Source organism: Copadichromis virginalis, linkage group LG4 (genome assembly GCF_057382275.1).
Source record: "Copadichromis virginalis isolate Kocher_CV1m ecotype Utaka linkage group LG4, C_Virginalis_male_GT1.1, whole genome shotgun sequence".
Lineage (NCBI taxonomy): Eukaryota > Metazoa > Chordata > Actinopteri > Cichliformes > Cichlidae > Copadichromis > Copadichromis virginalis.
Window position 1 is genome coordinate 34,872,227 of NC_140621.1, and position 20,069 is coordinate 34,892,295.

At 42.5% G+C, this 20,069-nt stretch overlaps 1 protein-coding gene and 1 long non-coding RNA gene across 5 annotated transcripts; one reads left to right on the forward strand and one right to left on the reverse strand.

Moving 5' to 3' along the window:
* Positions 1 to 922: 922 nt before the first annotated feature.
* On the reverse strand, positions 923 to 14,514 carry srrm2 (serine/arginine repetitive matrix 2). 4 transcript variants are annotated; one of them, XM_085455097.1, is made up of 14 exons: positions 14,297 to 14,514; positions 10,946 to 11,197; positions 10,579 to 10,674; positions 9,905 to 10,090; positions 9,709 to 9,792; positions 9,561 to 9,626; positions 8,466 to 8,492; positions 8,243 to 8,359; positions 7,501 to 7,636; positions 5,201 to 7,413; positions 3,059 to 3,745; positions 2,903 to 2,971; positions 2,011 to 2,118; positions 923 to 1,361 (listed from the first exon to the last, which is right to left on the reverse strand). In XM_085455097.1, exons 2-14 carry the CDS (start codon positions 11,191 to 11,193, stop codon positions 1,307 to 1,309), a joined length of 4,092 nt encoding a protein of 1,363 aa, XP_085311223.1. In that variant the 5' UTR covers positions 11,194 to 11,197; positions 14,297 to 14,514; the 3' UTR covers positions 923 to 1,306. The 4 variants fall into 4 exon arrangements, with proteins under 4 accessions (XP_085311223.1, XP_085311221.1, XP_085311222.1 ...); XM_085455095.1 differs by having other exon boundaries at positions 7,501 to 7,639; XM_085455096.1 differs by having other exon boundaries at positions 9,561 to 9,629.
* Positions 14,515 to 16,864: 2,350 nt separating this feature from the next.
* On the forward strand, positions 16,865 to 18,006 carry LOC146712012 (uncharacterized). Its single transcript, XR_014920304.1, has 2 exons — positions 16,865 to 17,175; positions 17,759 to 18,006. It is a non-coding gene; the product is annotated as an uncharacterized LOC146712012 (long non-coding RNA).
* The last annotated feature ends 2,063 nt before the right edge of the window (positions 18,007 to 20,069 follow it).

The window sequence follows — 20,069 nt, forward strand, 5'->3', positions numbered from 1 at the left end:
TTGATTGTCGTTTTTAAAATTACTGCATTCATAAAATGAGTCACTGGTTTTTCCAGGAAAACCTGGGCTAATTATACAACCTACCTGCTCAAAGACACTTACAGTTACCATCATTATTAAACTGTGGTGTAGCGGTTCTCAAACGCTGGGGCGTGGGCAACAAGAAGGAAACATGAAGTGAAACTCAACTGAATGAACAGGACTTTTTTTTTTTTCAGGAAAACAGATTGTTAGGCAACAACTGCTCAGCTCCTGTTTTTGTTCATGATAAATGTATAAAAAGACTTTTGTGGCTTTTTATAGAACAATTGTGGTGAAAACTGAGCAATTATGACCGTATGTTTACACCATAAAAATAAACGTGCACTGCATCATTTTTTTAAATTAAATCTGTTACTACAGTACAAATACTTTTACATTGAAAGACTTAGATTTAGTGTTAGGAAATTAAAAACTAGGATTAATGTATGAAAATTGCTTGTTACATTTTCTGAATAAGAGGACAAAAACTGAAATTGTTCAGTCAAAAGAAGCAAACTGAAGTAATTCTCTGCACTACAACAAAACCTTGATTACTGCTACTTAAAGGTGCATTTCCTCTTTGACACTCGGCGTTAACAGAACGTGACTGCTAGGAAGTTTCAAAACATCTTTTTACTGTTAAGAAATACAAGTTGAAATAATGCTCAGTTGTACTTCTCATACGCAGTGAGTCGATGTGACCGTTATTGGACCGAGTGAGCTGTTAAACATTCGTATTTCCAGCAGAAGCCTGTTGAGAAAATGGTGTTAAAAGTTAAAAGAACAGCAACACACCCGCTGCTCAAACCTGGTTAAAGTTGAAGTCACAAATTGCAGAAAAACAACAAAAGTACCTTTAAAGTGTGACACAAAGCACAGCAACAGAAAACTCCCAGACAAATAAAATGTACAATTGCCTTTTATTATTGTTATTAATCATTTGCAACAAAGAAATTAACCACGTTTCAGTTTCCGCTCACATTAAATGGAACTCACATGATAACCAAAATACAGACAGCTCATATCTACAGGTGAAACGCAACACAGAGTACAGGTACAGAGGAACAGTGCTAGAGTTACGCTTTACTTAACTGGGTGAACTTTTTACTGAGCTCATAAAAAGAGACATACACGCCAGCCTCGAGCCATCGCTGCTTAAAAAAAACAAAACAAAAACCCACTAACACTGGAGACCTCCCGGCGACGCAGATCTGCTGGCTCTGGCATTTGTGTTGTAGTCCAGTTCAAACACCACAGAAGAAGAAGGGAGGCGTCTGCTGTCGGCTCACTTCCTTCGTCTGCTGCTCGATGATTGGTTCGGTGACCGTCTGTTGCTGCTTCTACCAGCAAAGAGTTTAAGAAAAAACAAGTCATTTCCAGACCTTTTTCCACTACTACTCCACTTTAACCTTTATTCATACAAAATCGTTTCACAACAGCACACAGCTAATGTGAAACAGGTGCATTAGATACAAAAAGCACCAGCTTCTGCAGATATATCTGCATATATGAACAGGGAGGTTAATTTGAGATGTTCCATCTTCATTTTTGTACCCTGACAGGAAGTGGTGATGTGTTCATTCCTATTTGTTTTACAGTTTATGGCAGGTGTGTCAAACACGTGGCCCGGGGGTCTGAAACCGCCCGCCAAAGGGTTTCAAAGGGCTTCAAAGTTTGGTCTCCACGTCTAGCAAATCTCCTGGTCTTCTCGCCCTGCATCACTTACTGCTGCACATCTCACTAAACAGCACTAAACACAACCTGTTTATTTTTTAATAATTGTATTCAGATATAAGCCTGCTGAAGCAATCAGGACATGTAATCACAGCAGGCTCTCAATATATTTTAGATTCAGCATCATTTAAAAAATACATTTACAACTTACTCCACAAATTTTTCTAATTCTGTAAAACCAACCAAAACGAATAAACGACACCATAGGCTGCTGTCGCTCTATGTCAAGTTCAAATGTCCCGGGTGGTTACAGACCTGCGGCTCGGTGAGGACGCCACTGGTCTCACGTGTCGGGGAGGAGAGTAACTGAGGGAGCGAGAATCTCTCAGCGAATCAGCCGGCACCCGCTGAGGCCTGATGGGGCTGCGAGCAAAACACAAATCTGTCATCAGACTACTGCGCTGCAACCTCGGTATAATCAAACATCACTGTAACCATTAAAGCTGAAGCAGGCCGGTACTCGCCTAACGGCTCAGCGAGTATGATAACAATAACTTCCAGAGAAGTGGTGACTACACAGGACAAAAAAAACATTCATTGGGCAACAGTTCATTTTATCTGCCTGTTAATGCAGTTTAACATTTTACAGGACCAAAGGAGCTTGCAAAGAAAAGCGTCTGGACTTCTTTAAGTTGCTTGAAGACGTTTCACCTCTCATCCGAGAAGCTTTCTTCAACTGAAGCAGCTTCTTCAACTGAAGCAGCTTCTTCAACTGAAGAAGCTTCTTCAACTGAAGCAGCTTCTTCAACTGAAGAAGCTTCTTCAACTGAAGAAGCTTCTCGGATGAGAGGTGAAACGTCTTCAAGCAACTTAAAGAAGTCCAGACGCTTTTCTTTGCAAGCTCCTTTGACTACGGTGACCTGGATGACTGAGAACCTTCAGACATTTTACAGGACCACTGAGATGTTTTTCATGAAATCTTTAAGCTAGCTGCCAGCTCGCCACTGTTGCCCAAAGCGATGTCACAACTGATAATTAAAAACAAACAACAACAAACTATTTTGCAACTTCCTGTTTCCACGTGTTCTACTCCTGAGTGTTTCTTTCTTTCCATCTATCCGGAGACTTTCACTTCAAGCAACAGCATAAACGTGTCGTTGCTGTGGTGAAGGTATTAAACAGTGTTTGTGTGGTCCTCCCTTCTTACCTTCTCTTCTTTGCTTCCTTCTCGTTGTCAGAGGAAGAGGAAGCAGAGCTCTTAGCTTTGGCTGCCTTCCTGTTGGAGAGAAAACAGTCTTAGTTCATTAATGGTGTGACGGACACAGTGAACTCCACCGTCAGCTCAGATTATCAGTCTGCTCACCCGTTCTCCTGCTCGGCTTCAGAATCTGAGCTGTCTGAAGAGGACGAAGATGATGATGAGGAGGAGGATGATGATGAAGAGGAGGAAGAAGATGAAGAGGAGCTGGAGCTGCTGCTCTTCATCTCTGCCTCCTTCCCGTTTACAGCGCTCTCGCTTCTGCCCGTTCGTTCAGGTGGCTGGCGGCTGGCTGGCGGCGACCGCTTTCCACTTTGACCCCGGTGCGGCTGCTTGCCGTCTGGTTGGCTGCTCCCCAGAGATCTTTGCGGGGTCACTTCAGAGCGGCGAGAATCGGACTGTGAGCCTCTCCCACCTGAGGGTGGAGCATGAGAAGAGTCTCTAGAAGCGCCCTGTGAGGCAGAGGGGCGGCTTTTCTGCTCCCTCCTCTCGTCCTGCTGATCTGCTCTCCTGTCCCTCTCTGATGGTCCTCTGCTGTCTTTCCTCTCTGGCGGCGGTGACTGTGAGGACGCAGAGGAAGAAGAGGAGCTGGAAGAAGATGATGACGAGGAAGAAGACCTGCGGGGTTGGGGAACATCCTTTGGCTGCAGGCTTTCTTTCTCCTTCTCCCTTTCTCGCTCCTGCTCGAGCTCCCTCCTCCTGACCCTCTCACGTTCTCTCTCCCTTTCTCTTTCACGTGAGAGCGAGCGACTTGTCCTTCTTCGCCGCTGTGGAGACGGAGACCGCCGAGGCCTGGGGGGGGGGGGGGGGGGGGGGGGGGGGGGGGGAGATTTGACTTTACTCTGTTACTCTGCACAGTCAGCATGGCAGAAATCATCATTGGATCGCCGCCCACAATACACACAATGATGTCAGATTATAAACTTCCATCTGAAGTAAACTAAGTTTTTATTTATAATGACACGTTAGTACATACAAGAGTTCAGAACCCTAATTAATATTAGAGGGGGCTGATCTGAAGTTCATACATCAGGACAGGACCGAGGTGTTTTTAGGCCAGCAGACAGAGGTAATCTCTCCAGCGTGGTCTGGGTCTGCCCCAGGGCCTTCGTCTGACAGGACATGCCTAAAACACCTCGCCCAGGAGACATCCTCACTTACACTTAGCTGTGAACTGCTGCAACGCGAGCTGGAGGTGAGCTGAAGCCAGCCTAACAGCATCATCTGCAAAAACCAGAGTTGAGAATCTGAGGCCAAACTGGAGGCCTCCTGCCAGCTGGCTACGCCCACATGGCAATCCAGAGACACCACCCAAAATGTGACTTTGTAGAGGCATGTCAACCAGGACAGCCCTGCAACATCCAGAGCTTTCAGGAACTCAGGGGAAAACTTTACACACCCCAGAGGACCAGAAACCAAGGAGTTGTTAGCTGCCTCAGTGACCTCACCCCAGGCTAACGAAGTCCAACAGGACTGCATTAGCTTGATGGATCTCTTCACCTCCAGTGCTCACCATCTGGTATCGTGGATTACTACCGCAACAGGGAACAACCATCATCGCAGCTCCTGCAGCACCCACCCTTGAAGAGCTCATAGACCCAGGCCTCTGCCTCGTGTTTCCAACACACCCTCACTTAAAGGTTTAGGTGTGCCAGCTCTGTCCACCATCCCCCCCCCCCCCACCACCACCTGATCACCAGCACTGCAAACTGACTAATATTAGGAAAGAAGACGACCGAAAGAAACATTAGTTTCACATTAGTGATCTCTGTGTTTTCCAAAGATTAGTGCATCTTTGGAAAACACTGACTGACAGAGACATGCAGCTGCCATCACATGTCCACAGCTTAAGCATTTGATATTTGTTCGATTGTGAAAGAGTTTGATATTTGCACATCATTGGATTCTGTTTTAATTACATTTTATTCAGCGTCCCAACTATTGGGGAACTGTGGTTGTAAATTTGCCCCCTAAATATTCATCATGTGATCTGTTACCTACTCAAGATTTACTTCGTACAATTTTCCCTTCTGTTGCCGACGACTGGAACTCTTAGGATTTGGTGCGTGCTGTAGCCGTGTACTGCTCTTAGACAAGCTCAAGCACAGTCACAGAAAAAAATAAAATAAAACATAAGATGATGACGTCCCTGTGAGGCTGTTCATTAACGTGAGAGAATATGGATGTTGCCTCATGACAACACTGCCCTGCAGACCCTGCACACTTACATGTAGGCTTATCTCTTACCTGTTGGGGGGGCTTCGTCTTCTTAGACCTCTTGAAGTGGACCTGCTACGTCTCCTTGGACTTCTGGACCTGGTCCTCCTGATGATCCTATCTCGCTCCCTCTCCCGGTCTCTGTCCCTCTGCCTGTCTCGGTCTGACCAGGCTGGAGGAGGTGGAGAAACTCTTCTGGACCGGGCTGGGGGGTCCTGATACTGCCTGGGTGGAGTGCGACGGGGGGGTGAGACGGTAGCTTTCCTCTGGGGTGGAGAGCGTGACCTCCGGGCAAAGGGGCTAGACCTTGTGGCTCCCCTGGTTGTGTCTTTGTCCCTCCCTCTCTCCTTTTCCCCAGCCTTTACCTCTGCTCTCCCCCTCCCACCATCAGCCTCAGAGGGAGAATATCTCCTGCCTGCTCTGGTGCCTGCTCTGCTGGGTGGGGAAGGAGGTGGGCTGGGACTGTCCATCTGTGTGGGGCTGTAGCGTTCCTGGCCTTTGGTGCGGCGTGAGCACTCCTCTGTCGGAGCTCTTTGAGGCAGTCTTTCCCTCTCGGGTGCATCTCTTCCCCCTGCTCCTCCTCCTCGCTCCCTCTGGGAGCTTTTGGGTGTGTCGTGCTCAGAGGCCGAGCTTTGCTGTTTACCGTTGGCTAAATGTCTCTGGACTGCAATCCCGATGGCGGACAGTGCAGCTTTTCCTAGGCTGTCCTTCTCCCTCTGTGGGGATCCAGCCTTTTTTGACTTGCCTTCATCTTCAGAGGATGAGGACGAGGAGGAGGAGGAAGATGATGAAGAAGATGAGGAGCTATCACTGTCACTGTCGCTGCTGCTATTGCTGCCGCTACTACTACTGCTGCTGCTACTGCTCTCCCGTTTCTCAGCAGGCTTCTCCCTCGCCTCCGGTCTTTCACTCACCGCCTTCTCGGCAGGCCTTGATTCATCTCGCCTGATTTCTGAGGACAATCGAACCTCGTCCCGCTTCCTCTTGCCTTCCTGGACTCTGTCTTCTTCCCTCTGCTTGTTCAGATGCCGGTCCTTCTCCTTGTTGCTCTCTCTGTCTGTTTCTCCTCTCCTGTCGTTCTCCTTTTCCCTCTGACGTCCATTGGTGACAGGTGAGTGGGAAGCAGGTGACAAGGAGCCACGGGATGGTTGTCCGTCCCTCTTCCTGTCATTTCTCTGCTGGCGAGGAGGCGTCTCTCTCGCAAGTCTCCTTGCATCCTTCCTGTTGTCCCTTTCGTTTGGCACTGCTGACTGCAGATCATTAGTTCTGCGCTCCCTCTCTCTACTCCTCTCCCTCCTTATTCTCTCTTTTTCAGGGGGAGGCGAAGGCGTGGAGGAGGAGTCATGTCTTGACTTTTTGTCCAGTTTAATTCCGTCTTTGCTCCTTTCCATCCTTGTTTCCTGTTTCAGAGGGGAAGGGGAAGGGGATGAGGAGGAGTCATGTCTTGTCCTCTGAGGGATGCTCTCCTTTCCTTTGTCCCGCTGTTCTCTGCTCCTTGAACGCCTCACTCTCTCCATCTCTGGACTTGCTGTTCTTCCCCTCTCCATGTCTCTGCTTCTGGAGCGCTTACTTCTCTCCCCCTCATTTTCTCTGCTCCTTGATCGTCTCCCCCTTTCCATCTCTCGACTCCTCGATCTCCTTACCCTCTCCGTGTCTCTTATTCTTAAATGCTGCCCTCTGTTCCTTTCCATGTCCCGACTCCTTGATCGTCTCCCCCTCTGTATGTCTCTGCTTCTGGAGTGCCTATTTCTCTCCTTCTCCTTGCTTCTTGAACGTCGTGATCTTTCCCTCTCATTTTCTAAGCTTCTTGAGCGCCTCCTCTTCTCCATCTCTACACTCCTCGAGCGCCTCCTCTTCTCCATCTCTACACTCCTCGAGCGCCTCCTCTTCTCCATCTCTACACTCCTCGAGCGCCTCCTCTTCTCCATCTCTACACTCCTCGAGCGCCTCCTCTTCTCCATCTCTACACTCCTCGAGCGCCTCCTCTTCTCCATCTCTACACTCCTCGAGCGCCTCCTCTTCTCCATGATCTCCACACTCTGGGAACGCCTTCTTTTCTCCACTTCTCTGCTTCTTGAGCGCCTCCCTTTCTCACTCTCCTTCTGCTTGCTCCTGGACCTCCTTCCTCTCTCTGTGGCTTTTGCCAGCTGTGGTGGGGGAGAAGGGGATGAGTAGTTGTGTCTCCTGGAGGTCCTCTCCATCTCGCTTGGTCGCTCTTTTTCCCTCTGAAGATTGGGCCTCTTCTAGAGGACATGAAATAGCGTTTCCGTCACTTTAAGGTGTCGATCAATATTTAAATAGTATTAGTGACCACACACGCTCAGCCTTACCCGTTCGCCCTGTTCTGGGCTCTGCTCCTCATGGCCTCGTCTCCTCCTGTCTGGAGAACTGCCTTTTCTACCTTCAACAACGTTTCTTCCAGTCTGGTCCTGTTGGCGTGATCTTGGTGGCGCCGGAGATGGGCTGCTGCTAATGTAAGGGGGAGGGGATTTAATAATTAACAATTTGATCCAAAATGTCAAAGCTGTTTTTAAAGTTAAGGGATTCACTGATGTATTGCTTTGTCTATAAAACTTTCTATCCAGTTTACTGTGACGTGGCAAAAAAAGCCTTCACATCCTCACATTTCTGAGAAACTATAAGCAAAAAACGTGATCTCCCCCCATCTGTTCCTTTTATCTGTTTTTCAGTCTGTAGTCATGTAGAACAATACTTCGTGATGATCCATGAAGCAGAATCAAGTCAAAAGGAAAAGAGATCATGACCTTATGACTAGGAATTAAAAACATGAATGTCACATATTGGGTCGAGGTCAGAGTGACATGAAACAAAGCTATTCCTTGTTGGTTAGATCCAGTAGGACACGATTTTACCAAATACAATAACGAAGCTTTTGTTTTTCTCAAAAGACAAAAACGAAGATAAAATGAGAAAAACTTAGAAAAACTCCCTCAAATGATACAGTAGGGAAGATAAGTGGTGTCAAACTGAGTACGAACGGCACTGTAAGGTTAATTATGAACAGCCAGTTCCTCAAAGCTGGCCCTGCATGTCTCCTGTTTGATGTCATACCTGTGAGCAGAGCTGGAGGAAGCGCTCCTGCCTCGTCCTGGCTTTGCTTTTGGAGGACTCGCGCTTTCACTCTTTTTTCTGTTTTTCTTCGACACCATCTCTTTTTCCTCTGACGAACTTTAAAGAGGGCGAAGGACAAAGTTAGACACAACGCTGTTTAAACAGCGACAAAATCAAACGCTGCCGATTGGCTGTCAAGTACAAGAGTCTGATAAACACCTACCTGTCTTCTTCCTCCTCTGACACCTCTCTGAAAAACAGATTTTCAGGTTAACAGTGACAGTCTGTATGATATAAATGAATATGAATGAAAAAAAATAAATGGTGGTGTATAGGGCTGTCACGATTACAGTCGACGACTGATGTAATAGTCGACGCGTCGTTTGAAGCTTTGTAAGATCCCAAAGATGCAGGAATAAGTAGCAGGATTTAAGAGTGTAATAACGGACTGAAACAGAAGATGGCAGCACTGCATGTACAAGGATGCCAGCTGCCGTTAAACCCGAAGAAGAAGCTGTGTCCCAGAATTCATAGCGCAGCCCAGCGCAGTTTCCAACAATGGCGGCAGCTAGTTAGTTTTAATATTACTCTTATTATTCTTTCTGGGTCACAAAATAAACGTTTAACATATTTTCAGGGAGAATGTAGCTGTGTAAACCTCAAATATCTGCTCAGTTTATCAAAACACCACATATTTTCAAAAGCGCTCCGACGTTTTCGGAGACGTCTGTTACCCACTAGCTCGATAGCTAGCCGGGGGCTAGGCTAACTAGAGCCGTGAGAACACCGGACTCCCGGCAAATCGTTTTCAAACCATCGCTGTCTTTCGCTACTCAGGTTAAACATGATATATGAGTCACTTAGATAACTTAAAAATGTTGTTGTTTGGCTTTTTTCAGTATTTTATTTGTTCCTGAGTAAATCGGTTTGGCTGAGATTAAAGTTATAGTTTTTACACAGCTGAATAAACGTCAAGCAGACAGCTGATTATCAGAAGTGTGAGATGCTCCAGAATATACTCCAGTGTCCCGTTATATTTTAGATAGCAAGGAGTTTATTAAACTTCACCAAAACAATCTGCAGATTTCATTAAAATTTAATAAACTATCATCTTGTCTTTATTTTTAGTTAGCACAGACCTTAAACACTTAAAGCTGTAAGCTAATGATAGTTATATAAGAGCAGATGCTGCTGGTGCAATAAGCTGTAGTTTTACGTCCAATGGATGATGATCTGATTAGTCGACTAATCGCATAAATAATCGGTGACTAGTCAACTATCAAAATAATCGTTTGTGGCAGCCCCAGTGGTGTAATACCGTTTCTTCTTCTTCTTTTTAGATTTCTTCTTCTCTCTGCGAGGTGATGGGGAGGGACTCTCTGAGCTGCTTGGAGAAGAAATAAAACCATCAGACCACCGCTCAGCAGCCAAAACCTTTTCTGCTTTCCCCTCATTTATCGTCTCACCTGTCTCTGCTCTTGTTTTTCTTTTTCTTCTTGCGACTGCGCTTCTTTGGAGGAGAATCTGATTCATCTGAATCTTCCAGCAACCTGAGAGAGAAAAAAAACAAACAAACCAGACTCTAAATAATAATCAAAACATTAATTAATAATTAATTTGATGTGCACTCAGGCTCTGAAGGTGTTTTTATGTCCTCCTCACGTGTATTTCTGTTGCTGTTGCCTCTCCCTCTCCAGTCGTTCCTGCTCCCTCTTTTCCTTCTCTTTCTCCTTGCGGTCAGCGTGGAAGGATGATCCGTCCACGTAATCGCTGGCGATGCCAAAAGCAGCGCGAAGGCGGTCATTCTTCTGCTGGTTGGCTGCAGCGAGGGCATGTGTCTCTGTCACCCTGAGAAGAAACCGTAAAAACCCACCAACACGCTCTGAAGGATTAGAAGTTTCTGTCATGCTGTTTTCCACAGTTTAGGCACCTGGGTAGCACGTGCAGACCAAGCTTCCTGTAAATTCTGCAAATAATGAGCTGGTGCCCCTGAACATCACACTGTAGCTCTAATATTAAGACATGGCAGGATTTTACAAATGTAATTAACTGGACGTTCTTTTAAATTAATGGACACAAGACAATTTTAGCCTTATTCCTTCCGCTGCAACCCTCTTGCTGTCAAATGAGCTCACGGTAAGTAAAAGAAATAACAAACTGACAGGTGTGATTATCCTCCGTGCAAACTGTATATGAGGTCAGCAAGTACGAGGCCGGGTGCTGGTTTATAGAAAAATATGTTTCTTGAAACCAATAAAAGAAAACAGGCAACCAAAGTTGCTTCAAGGAATCAATTTGTGATTTCTTTTGTTATTAATGAGGACATAAATGCTTACGTTGGTCTCTCGGTGGAGGCGGGTGCAGGCTCCTCCTTCTCCTGCAGCATCATGCGGAAACTGTTCACCTTCTCCTCGATCTCCTCAGCAGAATACCTGAGCGTTCACACAAAGAAGATTTAGCAATATGCAGAAGTCGGTGTAACAGCATGCTGCACTACCAGTACTTTCTTCCTCCCACTGAAGCAATCTGGGTGGATTGATTACATATTTCTAAAGACACGGTTCAATATTTTTGTGAGAGAGAGAGAAAAAAAAACTCAGTTAAGAATAAGCTGGAAATCCTCACGATTCAAGAAGCAGAGACCTTCAAACACACAGCAGCTTAGATAAAGAGATTCATTTTGAGTTCAATAACCATATTTACCCTTGCTCCTCCATCATGTCCTGCAGCTCAGCACACTTCACCTCCAGCTGCCTCTTCCGCTGGTGCTCCAGGATGTCGGCATTGGGCTGCCTGTTGAGCTGGCTCTCCAGCCTCTCCCGGTCCTTCTCATCCCGCTCGCCGCCACGCTCGTCCCGCGGCCGCTTGACCCGCAGACTCGATAGGTTGCGCTGCACGTAGCCATTGGTGCCACTCCCGCGCGGAGTCGTCAGGCCAATCCCATTGTACATGGCTCTGAAGACGTGAAGCAAGTGATTAAACATCAGATATCAGCTGCAGTAAAACGTAATAAACATAAGTAGAAAAAAAACAAACAACAATCAGGATCATTGAAAGGACCTGATATGCTGGTGAGGTCCAAGTGAACACTGAATAACAAATATGGAGCTCAAGAAAGGAGACGACCTGAAGATTAAAAAGAAAAAAAAAGACTCACTGCAATAGGGGTGGGCGATAGAAACGATATAAATTTGGCCAACGACAGAGATTTTGACTATACCGCTCTATCGCGATAGCACATGTTGATGATGTCATCAAGCTGCGCCTGTTTTGGTCGAAAGCGTTGCAGCGGCTACAACCATTATCTTCTGCAAATTATGGCGGGCGACAGTCACAGCAAAGAGATGAAGCACTTTTGAAATATGGGGAAAGCCAAAAACTGCGCTTCCTCCACTTCGGTAACATTGATTCATTAATGCTGAATTCTCTCGCAGCGGCTCTGTTCCCATGTTGTTGCAGTATATTAATAACTAACCTCGTATTGTGGATGAATAATCTCAGTTGTTCTCCTGACTGAAGTTTGGCCCATGTATAGCATCCTGCTATGCGATTGCATTTGTCCCTGACCACCAGAATCCCTCACGTTAACTTTTATCGAGTGGAAAAAAAGTTGGCGTTCATCCTCCAGCTTCACTGTGCTAATGTTATGCTAACATAGCTGTGTCGCTAGCAATCACGTAGCACAACATTATATACCAGGTAGTCCAACTTCAGTAACCCTACAAACGCCACTGCTGTTTAGTTTTCTGTCTTCATTTATGTTGGAAGTGATAACAGAGCTGTACGTTTGAATGTGTTTCAAAAATCTCTGATATGAAATGTTTAGGTGGAAACTAGCGAGCTAACTTCCTGTTAACTTCTAACTCCGTTAAATTTAATAAATTCTGTTTTCATGGATGTCTGGATGTTAAACTTAATTGTTACACCTGCTAAAGCAGCAACGCTGATGATTTTATTAAAGATGAAAGAATTTAGACCGTTTTTAACTCTTAGTGTTCGTTTGACTTTGGGACCTGAAGCAGACGGAGTTTTGGACCCAGATTACTCCGCGCAGCTCCTCACTACGGCAGCCGTAATGCTCTGACAATCCATCAAGCAGTGCAGCTTACCAAAGTTGTACTAAAACATTTAACAGATTTCTGCAGCCAAAATCGGTTCGAGGTCAGTAAGCACAACCAGAATTCATACATAAGGCACACTCTCGATTTTTGAGAAAATTAAAGGATTTTAAGTCCTTATAGTGTGGAAAACACGCTATACAGAAGAAAAGAATATATCGCGATATATATCGTTACCACACATGCTTCAAATTATATTGCGATATGAATTTTAGGCCATATCGCCCAGCTCTACACTGCAACACTAATGTGAATGAGTGTCTCAAAAAGCCACCTGGTGTTTTCCCTGCATCTGAAAAGGCAGTGTTAGAACCTACATTATCTAAAAATAAATGATTTAAACTTTGAAGCGCGTGTATGCAGACTCTATGCACACCGACCAATACAAATGCAAATAGATCAAATGCTGATTGGTTAAAAAGTGGGTTGGAACAGGGAAGGGAGCAGCAGTGGAGTCCCCACAAATGACAGAAGACCAACAAATATATAAAGAAACACAAACAGTGGCAGCAGAGGACACCGTTTATTGTTCTTAACACTTGGTTTCATTTCAGCTCTTTGAATGTTGGACCTCTGCTCTTCTTCACGGGTCACTAATGGACCAACAGCAGCACAAACAAGACAATGTGCAGACTACTGTCTGCAAAGCTGTCCGAGGACCACCACACTGGCATGTTTGAGCCATTACCTCTCACAATTTCAAAAGAACAGGGTTCACCATGTCATCTACTATTAGGAAGGTTAGTTGGGCCGATCACTGGCTGCTCTGTATACAGACTGTACAGTCAAGATACTGATCTGCAAGTTGCTCTCTAATGCATTTGGAGCCTGAATGTATAGAAAGCACTATGATATGACTGCTGTATAAAGTGCTTTGAGTGCTCATGTAGAGTAGAAAAGAGCTTTAAAAGAACTTTAGTGTGTGTCATGTCATTTCCATGTTCTGGCTTTGTTGTAATGCGCTTGAAGGACATGTTTACACGTTTTTAAATTGTGCTTTGTGCTTAAATAAAAGTCTGCAAAAGCAATTAAGGGTAAATATAAAATGTTAAAAATCAAAAGAATAAATATTTTAAAAATGTGTCTGGAATAAAGTACTGTAGAAAAAGTAAAGATCAAAGTAAAACCAAATTAAATTAAAAATAATAGTAATTGTAGAATTACATTTAAAAAAACATCTAAAAATACTTCAAACTAAATAAAAAAAAATACAACAATATTTAGGTAAAATAGAAACACTAGTATACGGCTTAAAATAAATAGATAAAAATAAAATAATAAATAACTAAAATGGTAGGAGTAGAAAAACAATTATGCCGACAGCTCCCTGATCCTGAACAGCAGGATGTGGTTACGGTTCGACAACTATAACTTTTCTCATAGTCTCGCTTTCGCTGCTAATAACCAAATATTCCGACGCAATGGTAGGCGTTAAAAACTGGCAGTGATTATTAGTCCTACCTGTTTCAAGCCTCAGACTGTCACAGGTGTATCATTAAATCAGTCTCTCGCACTCTTTTTGTTTTTTGTTGACACGGGTTTGTTTGAAGCTTCGGATCACCGAAGGCTGGAGCAGCCTCTGAGCCGGGTAGTACACGCTGTGTGGGTCGGTGTGCGTCTCCGCTCGTGTTTAACGTCAATTCTTCTTCATTTGATCTGAATTTATTACCGCTAACAGTAATTTTTTGGCGCACTAACACGTGCGCCATAACAGGCCTGCTGTTGCGCCTGATTGTTAAATAAACTCATTTATGATAACTAACGCCAACAGAACCGAAGGGACACGCAGATTATATTTATATATAAAAAATTAAAGGAGTAAATGCAGCTTCTCTGACATTTGGTTTCCTTACCAACTGGCGAATTTAAACGCCATGTTTCTAAAGGCCTCTCAACACACAGCGAAGCTAATATAGCTAACGTATTTGATACGTACCAGCTTGTTCTCCGGGCGGGGGCGAAGAGAAAACGGCGTCTGAGATAATTTGGCGGTTAATAAGGTCCCTTACAATCACACGATCACAGAAATTAGATTATAACAACAGTGTCTTTAAAACTATGCAAAGATAAAGAAACGCTGCTAGCTCCGTTTGCTTTCAGATAGCCCCTCTGGTCTCCAACCGCAGGAAGAACGAGACTCCCAGTGACGTCAGACGCACGCAGGCGCGGATAAAGACTGATGCGTTCAGGTTCTGAAAGACAGAACCATATTCACAAAAACTACACCGTTCTGTCGTTAACTATTATATTGAGCTTACTAAGCTACCTGTTAAACTCTCTGAATTCCATAAACAGGTCCTTCTTTATTGGAAAATGTTATTTAAACATAATTTCACTCCACATAATAGCCCAATTTGGAACAATAGATATATACTGATGAACAGAAAATCTATTTTTATTCAAGATTGGTTATCAAAAGGTGTTTGGGCAATTGCCCATTTCGTAGAAGAGGAAGGACATGTTCTAGGACATCAAGATTTTTGCCAAAAGTTTAATATCCAATGTTCTAAAAGTAAATTTAATCGGGTTATAAATTCCATTCCATTGTCACTTAAAAACATAGTTGTAAATGATATAATATATTCTGACATCTCCCCCAAGTTAAGGCAATTATATATAGATGGTATTCGATTTTGTGATGTTAAATGCAATAATAAGTTTCTAAGATTGTCATTAAGGAGTCTTTATTCTCCAAATTTACTTAGACGTAATTACATATTAAAAGATTTCCAAAGGGAAGAAATTTAAAAAATAAGAACTGATTATATCACCTTCCCTATCCCTCCTAAAGGGAAAGAAGTCCAATTAAAAATAAAATTTACCCGACAAATAGACTCCTTGGTGATAGATTCAAAATAGAAACGGGTAATTGTGTATTTTGTGAAACAGAAGAGGAGGATTTGGACCATCTATTCTTTTTGTGCAATTTTATACAAATATTTTGGTTGGATTTTCATACCTGGCTTTATTCCAGTGGGATTCAAATTACCCCGTTTACCTTAAATATGATAATGTTTGGAGTGTTTTTGAAAGAAAAGAAAGCTAATTATGGTGTTACTGTGTTATTAATCTTGTGCAAGCATTTTATACATTAATGTCGTTTTTTCAAGACCAAACCAACACTAGCTCACTGGAAAAACGACTTAAACCTGTTGGTTAAATCTTTGACCTTAGTTAAAAAGAAAAAGGCTGCTTTTTTGTTTCCTTTGTGGAAGATTTTGATTTAGTGAGTTAATAATCTGTTAAATTATGTGACCCCATCTTTATATTTTCTTTTTCCTATGTATGAAAATTGCTAATATGTAAGGAATGTTTATTTTCTGAATGTGTAATATATGGTGCATTTTGTTTGTATATTAATATTACTAATAAAAAAAACTATTATATTGAGCATTAAATATCCCCAATACACGAAAGCCTGGAACAGCCCGTTTGCAAAGTCCGAGTCTCTGATCCTATGAGTATCATCCAGTAGGCACTGCATAGCTTGGATGGACTTATCCAGCTTTATAGTCCTCAGAATGTCGATCCTGCTCCCTCTTAAGGTGTGCTTGCCTGGGTGGCCTTGTAGGTCAGGTGCAGTCCTTCAGATACATCCGTCATCATCCGTGTCGATAAAATCCAAATTGGAAGGGAGCCAAATCCTTGGAAGTTGCAATCCAGCAGGAAACAGACAAATGCTTTGACGTTATGATCCAACAAAAAATAAGCAGAAAAAAGCCCCAAAAATATATAAATGCAATTTGTGAGTCCACAGTATTGCACTTTATCCGCTGGCGGTTTTTGTTTTTGTTGGTTTTTTTGCTGTAATTTTAAACTGTGAATTCCCAATCCGAGATCTTCTGATACTGAAACTAGAGGAAGAACAGCTTATTCCGTCTGCACGGGGTGTTTATGCGTTTCTTCTTCTATCTCCTCCCCTCCTTGATCTCCACGAGACATCTATGACAGCTACATCAGTCCATGCTGCTCTCTCTCTACAGCCTTTCAAATACATGATTTAAAGCAAAGTTCAGTCACTTTCATTATTCGTCACAAATGAATAGACTTTACTTTTCATTCAGTCTTAATGTTGTTGTAGGATGATTCTAACATGATCTCTTTTTAACTCAGGAATACTTTTTCTCTGCATGACTCGACGTTTGTGACTCACAGTATACTCAGTATCACTTGTTTTGTTCAGAATCATGCATGATGATGGGCCAGAGTCACATTTCACTCTTTTGCACACACACTCTGTCCACTGTACTCTCTCTCTCTCTGTCTCACACACACACTGAGTCAAGGATACATCACAGTCATAACAATGCTCCTGGAATCTGGGTGGAAAAAAATCAGGCATGTCAAAAACTGAAATTTGTGATTGTAAGGGATGTTGTTACGCTAAGTTTTCATTCATTAGATTGATCAGAATTATACTTGGTTATTTTCTGATTATAATTATAAATCATTAACTGTTTCAAAATCACATACACAGCAAATTCAACAGTGTTAAATGTTTTGGTGTTAATAGTCTTCTTGCAAAAGTAGAGTTAATTTTACTCTAAGCAGAGTCACATTCTTTTAATGTAACTCTGAGGTGTAAAATGATAGTAGTTAAAATCGAGTGTTAAAAATGAGTGTTTCTCTGTCAAATCTGGAGGTGTTACAATGGAAACATTAACTCTTGACCTCCTAACTCTGAACTCCTACAGGGGCTATGACACCAACAGAGTAAATTCACAGACTCCGCCCCCAGCACGGCTCCAATCGAAGCTGAAGTGAAGCCGTTTCAGAACATTTTGCTCTACATATTTGAGTTGTTTGCCATGCTTGGTAAGTCATTCTTTCAAAGATTGTTTCAATTATTATTATGAGCTTTTACTTCTGTGGCTCTTTGGAGTTGAGACAAAGCTGTGTGAAAGGCATTAGCCATGTTGCTCGCTGATAGCATAATATTCTGTTTTAGCTAGCTGAAAGGTATTGTTTGCGGGCAAATACCACAGCCTTGAAAAAAAGCTTGCATGTGAATTTTCAGTCAAACCTTTGGTCAAATACACCTAAAACAATGTCTAGAATGTGAAATGTTGGTATAATGGTGCTACTTGAAGCCTGAAAACGATCGCCCATAAAAAAAACGAGCAAACAGCAGTAGCAGGCGTCCTGACTGGGTTCTACGTTAGCATAGATCCCTCCAGAGTTTTGTGCACACGGTTTAGGTAAAAATTAAAAAGGTTGAGGTTTTACATTTAGTTCAGTATTACCTGTTGCCTGTGTCCTTGGCTTTTGGGAAAATACTTTACACAAGTAATGGCTCAAAGAGGATTCCTTTTTTTTTTTTTTGCTGTGCTGCAATTGTTTACTGGATTATTTGTGCCATTAATTAGTGTCAACTAATTTTTATTCAATCTCCGCACAGGATATGCTTGTGAAGATGGAATATGGGGGAGAGCAGAAGTGCGTTGAAGTTCCACAAAGGGATGAATGAAGGACATGCATATTGTATTGAAGAAATAAGTGATGAGATGCTGTTATTTGCATTTACCATGTCAGACCTTTTGATAAACACAATTCTAATGAAAGTGAGAACATGTACACTGTTACATCTTTCAGAAAATGTTTTGAAATTGTGGTGCACAGTTCAGAATAAATGTTTTTCAAAAACCATTGCATCTTTTTAGCAAATGTTTATTTCCAAAAGAAATTTCTAGAAGTTCAGAACAGTAAAATTCCCGCTTTTTAGAATGAATTAGAAGATAACTCTTACGTAGTTAAACTAAAATACTCTTTGAGAGTTAATATATAAACTCTTAACACCAAGTGTTAAATTATCAACTCCAGACAGATTTGGTGTTTAACACTAAATCAGAGTTAACGTACCAACTCTCCAAAAAGAGTTAAATTAACACTCTCTGGTGTGGACCCATATAGACACTTTAATAGTGTTGAAATCAAATCCGACAGTGTTAATTTGGACATGCTGGATTTGCTGTGTACTCTGTTTAACACTCTGTGTGTCTTTAACCATAAAGAGATGGATGTTAACTCCTTTTACTCCACTTGTGGGTAAAGATGAGCCTGGGGTGTCAAATCTCTTTGACATTATTTATATAAAGATCAGAAAATGAGTTTATTTTATGAAATATTTTCAAAAATATGAAGAGAAATGTATTGAGAACATAATTTTCAATAGACCTAACTAGGCTTGTGTCCTTTGAGTGCAAAAAACAGAAGACAAGCTGCATCTCTCTCCTGTTTAAAACGTTATACAGTTCTGTTGTTTCCCCTTCCTTCTGTCTTAACACAAGGCTGGAATAAATTATTTTTATGTTGTCTATGTCACATGTTAAGAGGATGAAGGAGGACAGTGATGAGGTGTCCCGAGTTGTGCTATAGACATGAGGTTCTAGGTGGGGGAGATTACGGGGTTATGGACTATTATGTTTGAGAGTAGCATGATCTGAAATCCCCGTCTTGGCGTTGTTCCTACATCATCATAACGATGGTGGTCAGGGTCACAACTGACCAGTGATGTTGTCTGCGCGTGGAGTTGGCATTAAAAAATAACCAAAAATTGGCTAACCCTAAACCAGACTTGATAATATATTTATTCTATTGCATAAATTGTAGGCAGCACGGTGGCACGGTGGTTAGCACTGTTGCCGCACAGCAAGAAGGTCCAGAGTTCAATTCCACCATCAGGCCGGGGTCTTTCTGTGTGGAGTTTGCATGTTTTCCCCGTGTTTGCGTGGGTTCTCTCCGGGTACTCCGGCTTCCTCCCACCGTCCAAAGACATGCAGCTTGTGGGGATAGGTTAATTGGATAATCCAAATTGCCACTAGGAGTGAATGGTTGTTTGTCCCTCTGTGTTGGCCCTGCGACAGACTGGCGACCTGTCCAGGGTGTACCCCGCCTCTCGCCCTATGACAGCTGGGATAGGCTCCAGCGCCCCCCGTGACCCTGAAAAGGATAAGCGGAAGCGAATGGATGGATAAATTGTATGACAACACTTGGACTGCAGACCATTTGTTCCAGATGAAAGTTTTATATAAACAAAGGAATTAAAATGATAATGTAGGTACAACACCGAGGAGTAGACACAGAAGTCCCCTCTTGACCACAGCAGAGGATGTGAAGAAGCTGGATTATCACGTGAAGAAACAAAGCAAGACCTTTCTGTAAGGAACCATTTTCCTTTCATTTTACATACGAATTTCTTTTTAATTTATAAAATCTCCCCCAAAATAGTAGTTTCCATTAACCTAATAACATTTCAAGCTTCTACTTGTCCCAGACGACTGAGATGAATTTGGAATTTAAAAATGATCCTTATCCTGTAGAGGGGGCTGTTTAATGACTGTGTTAACGCGCTGCACATACTTCATTACAAACTTTAAACTGTAATAAAATGCAATAAAAAAAAACGTGTATTTTCTCAGCAGAAAGTGTCAGTAAAGCTCAAAAATGAGCATACCTTTAATTTTAATGGTGACATCATTTCTGTAATAAAAGTAAAGACAATCTTATAGAAGTTTTTAATATTTTCTCAAAGTTTTCTGTCTTTTTTCCTCTTTAAAAATGGGATTTAACTTTATTCTTAAAATGCAAAATTAAAATAAGCTCCTGTAATACTTCTTTTTTCTTAATGTGTTTAGCTGTTGTTAATTTAAAATGAATTTAAAATGCTGCGTTTCATTTTAAATTCTATTATTTGTTGTTAAATTTGAAAT

Excerpts from the sequence above, each read along its gene's own strand:
- srrm2 (XM_085455094.1), bottom strand. The coding sequence starts at position 11,193 with ATGTACAATGGGATTGGCCTGACGACTCCGCGCGGGAGTGGCACCAAT. Across the intron at positions 9,630-9,708 it reads AAAAACAAGAGCAGAGACAG|CAGCTCAGAGAGTCCCTCCC; the intron begins GTGAGACGATAA and ends TTCTTCTCCAAG. Across the intron at positions 7,414-7,500 it reads GCCCAGAACAGGGCGAACGG|AAGAGGCCCAATCTTCAGAG; the intron begins GTAAGGCTGAGC and ends CATGTCCTCTAG.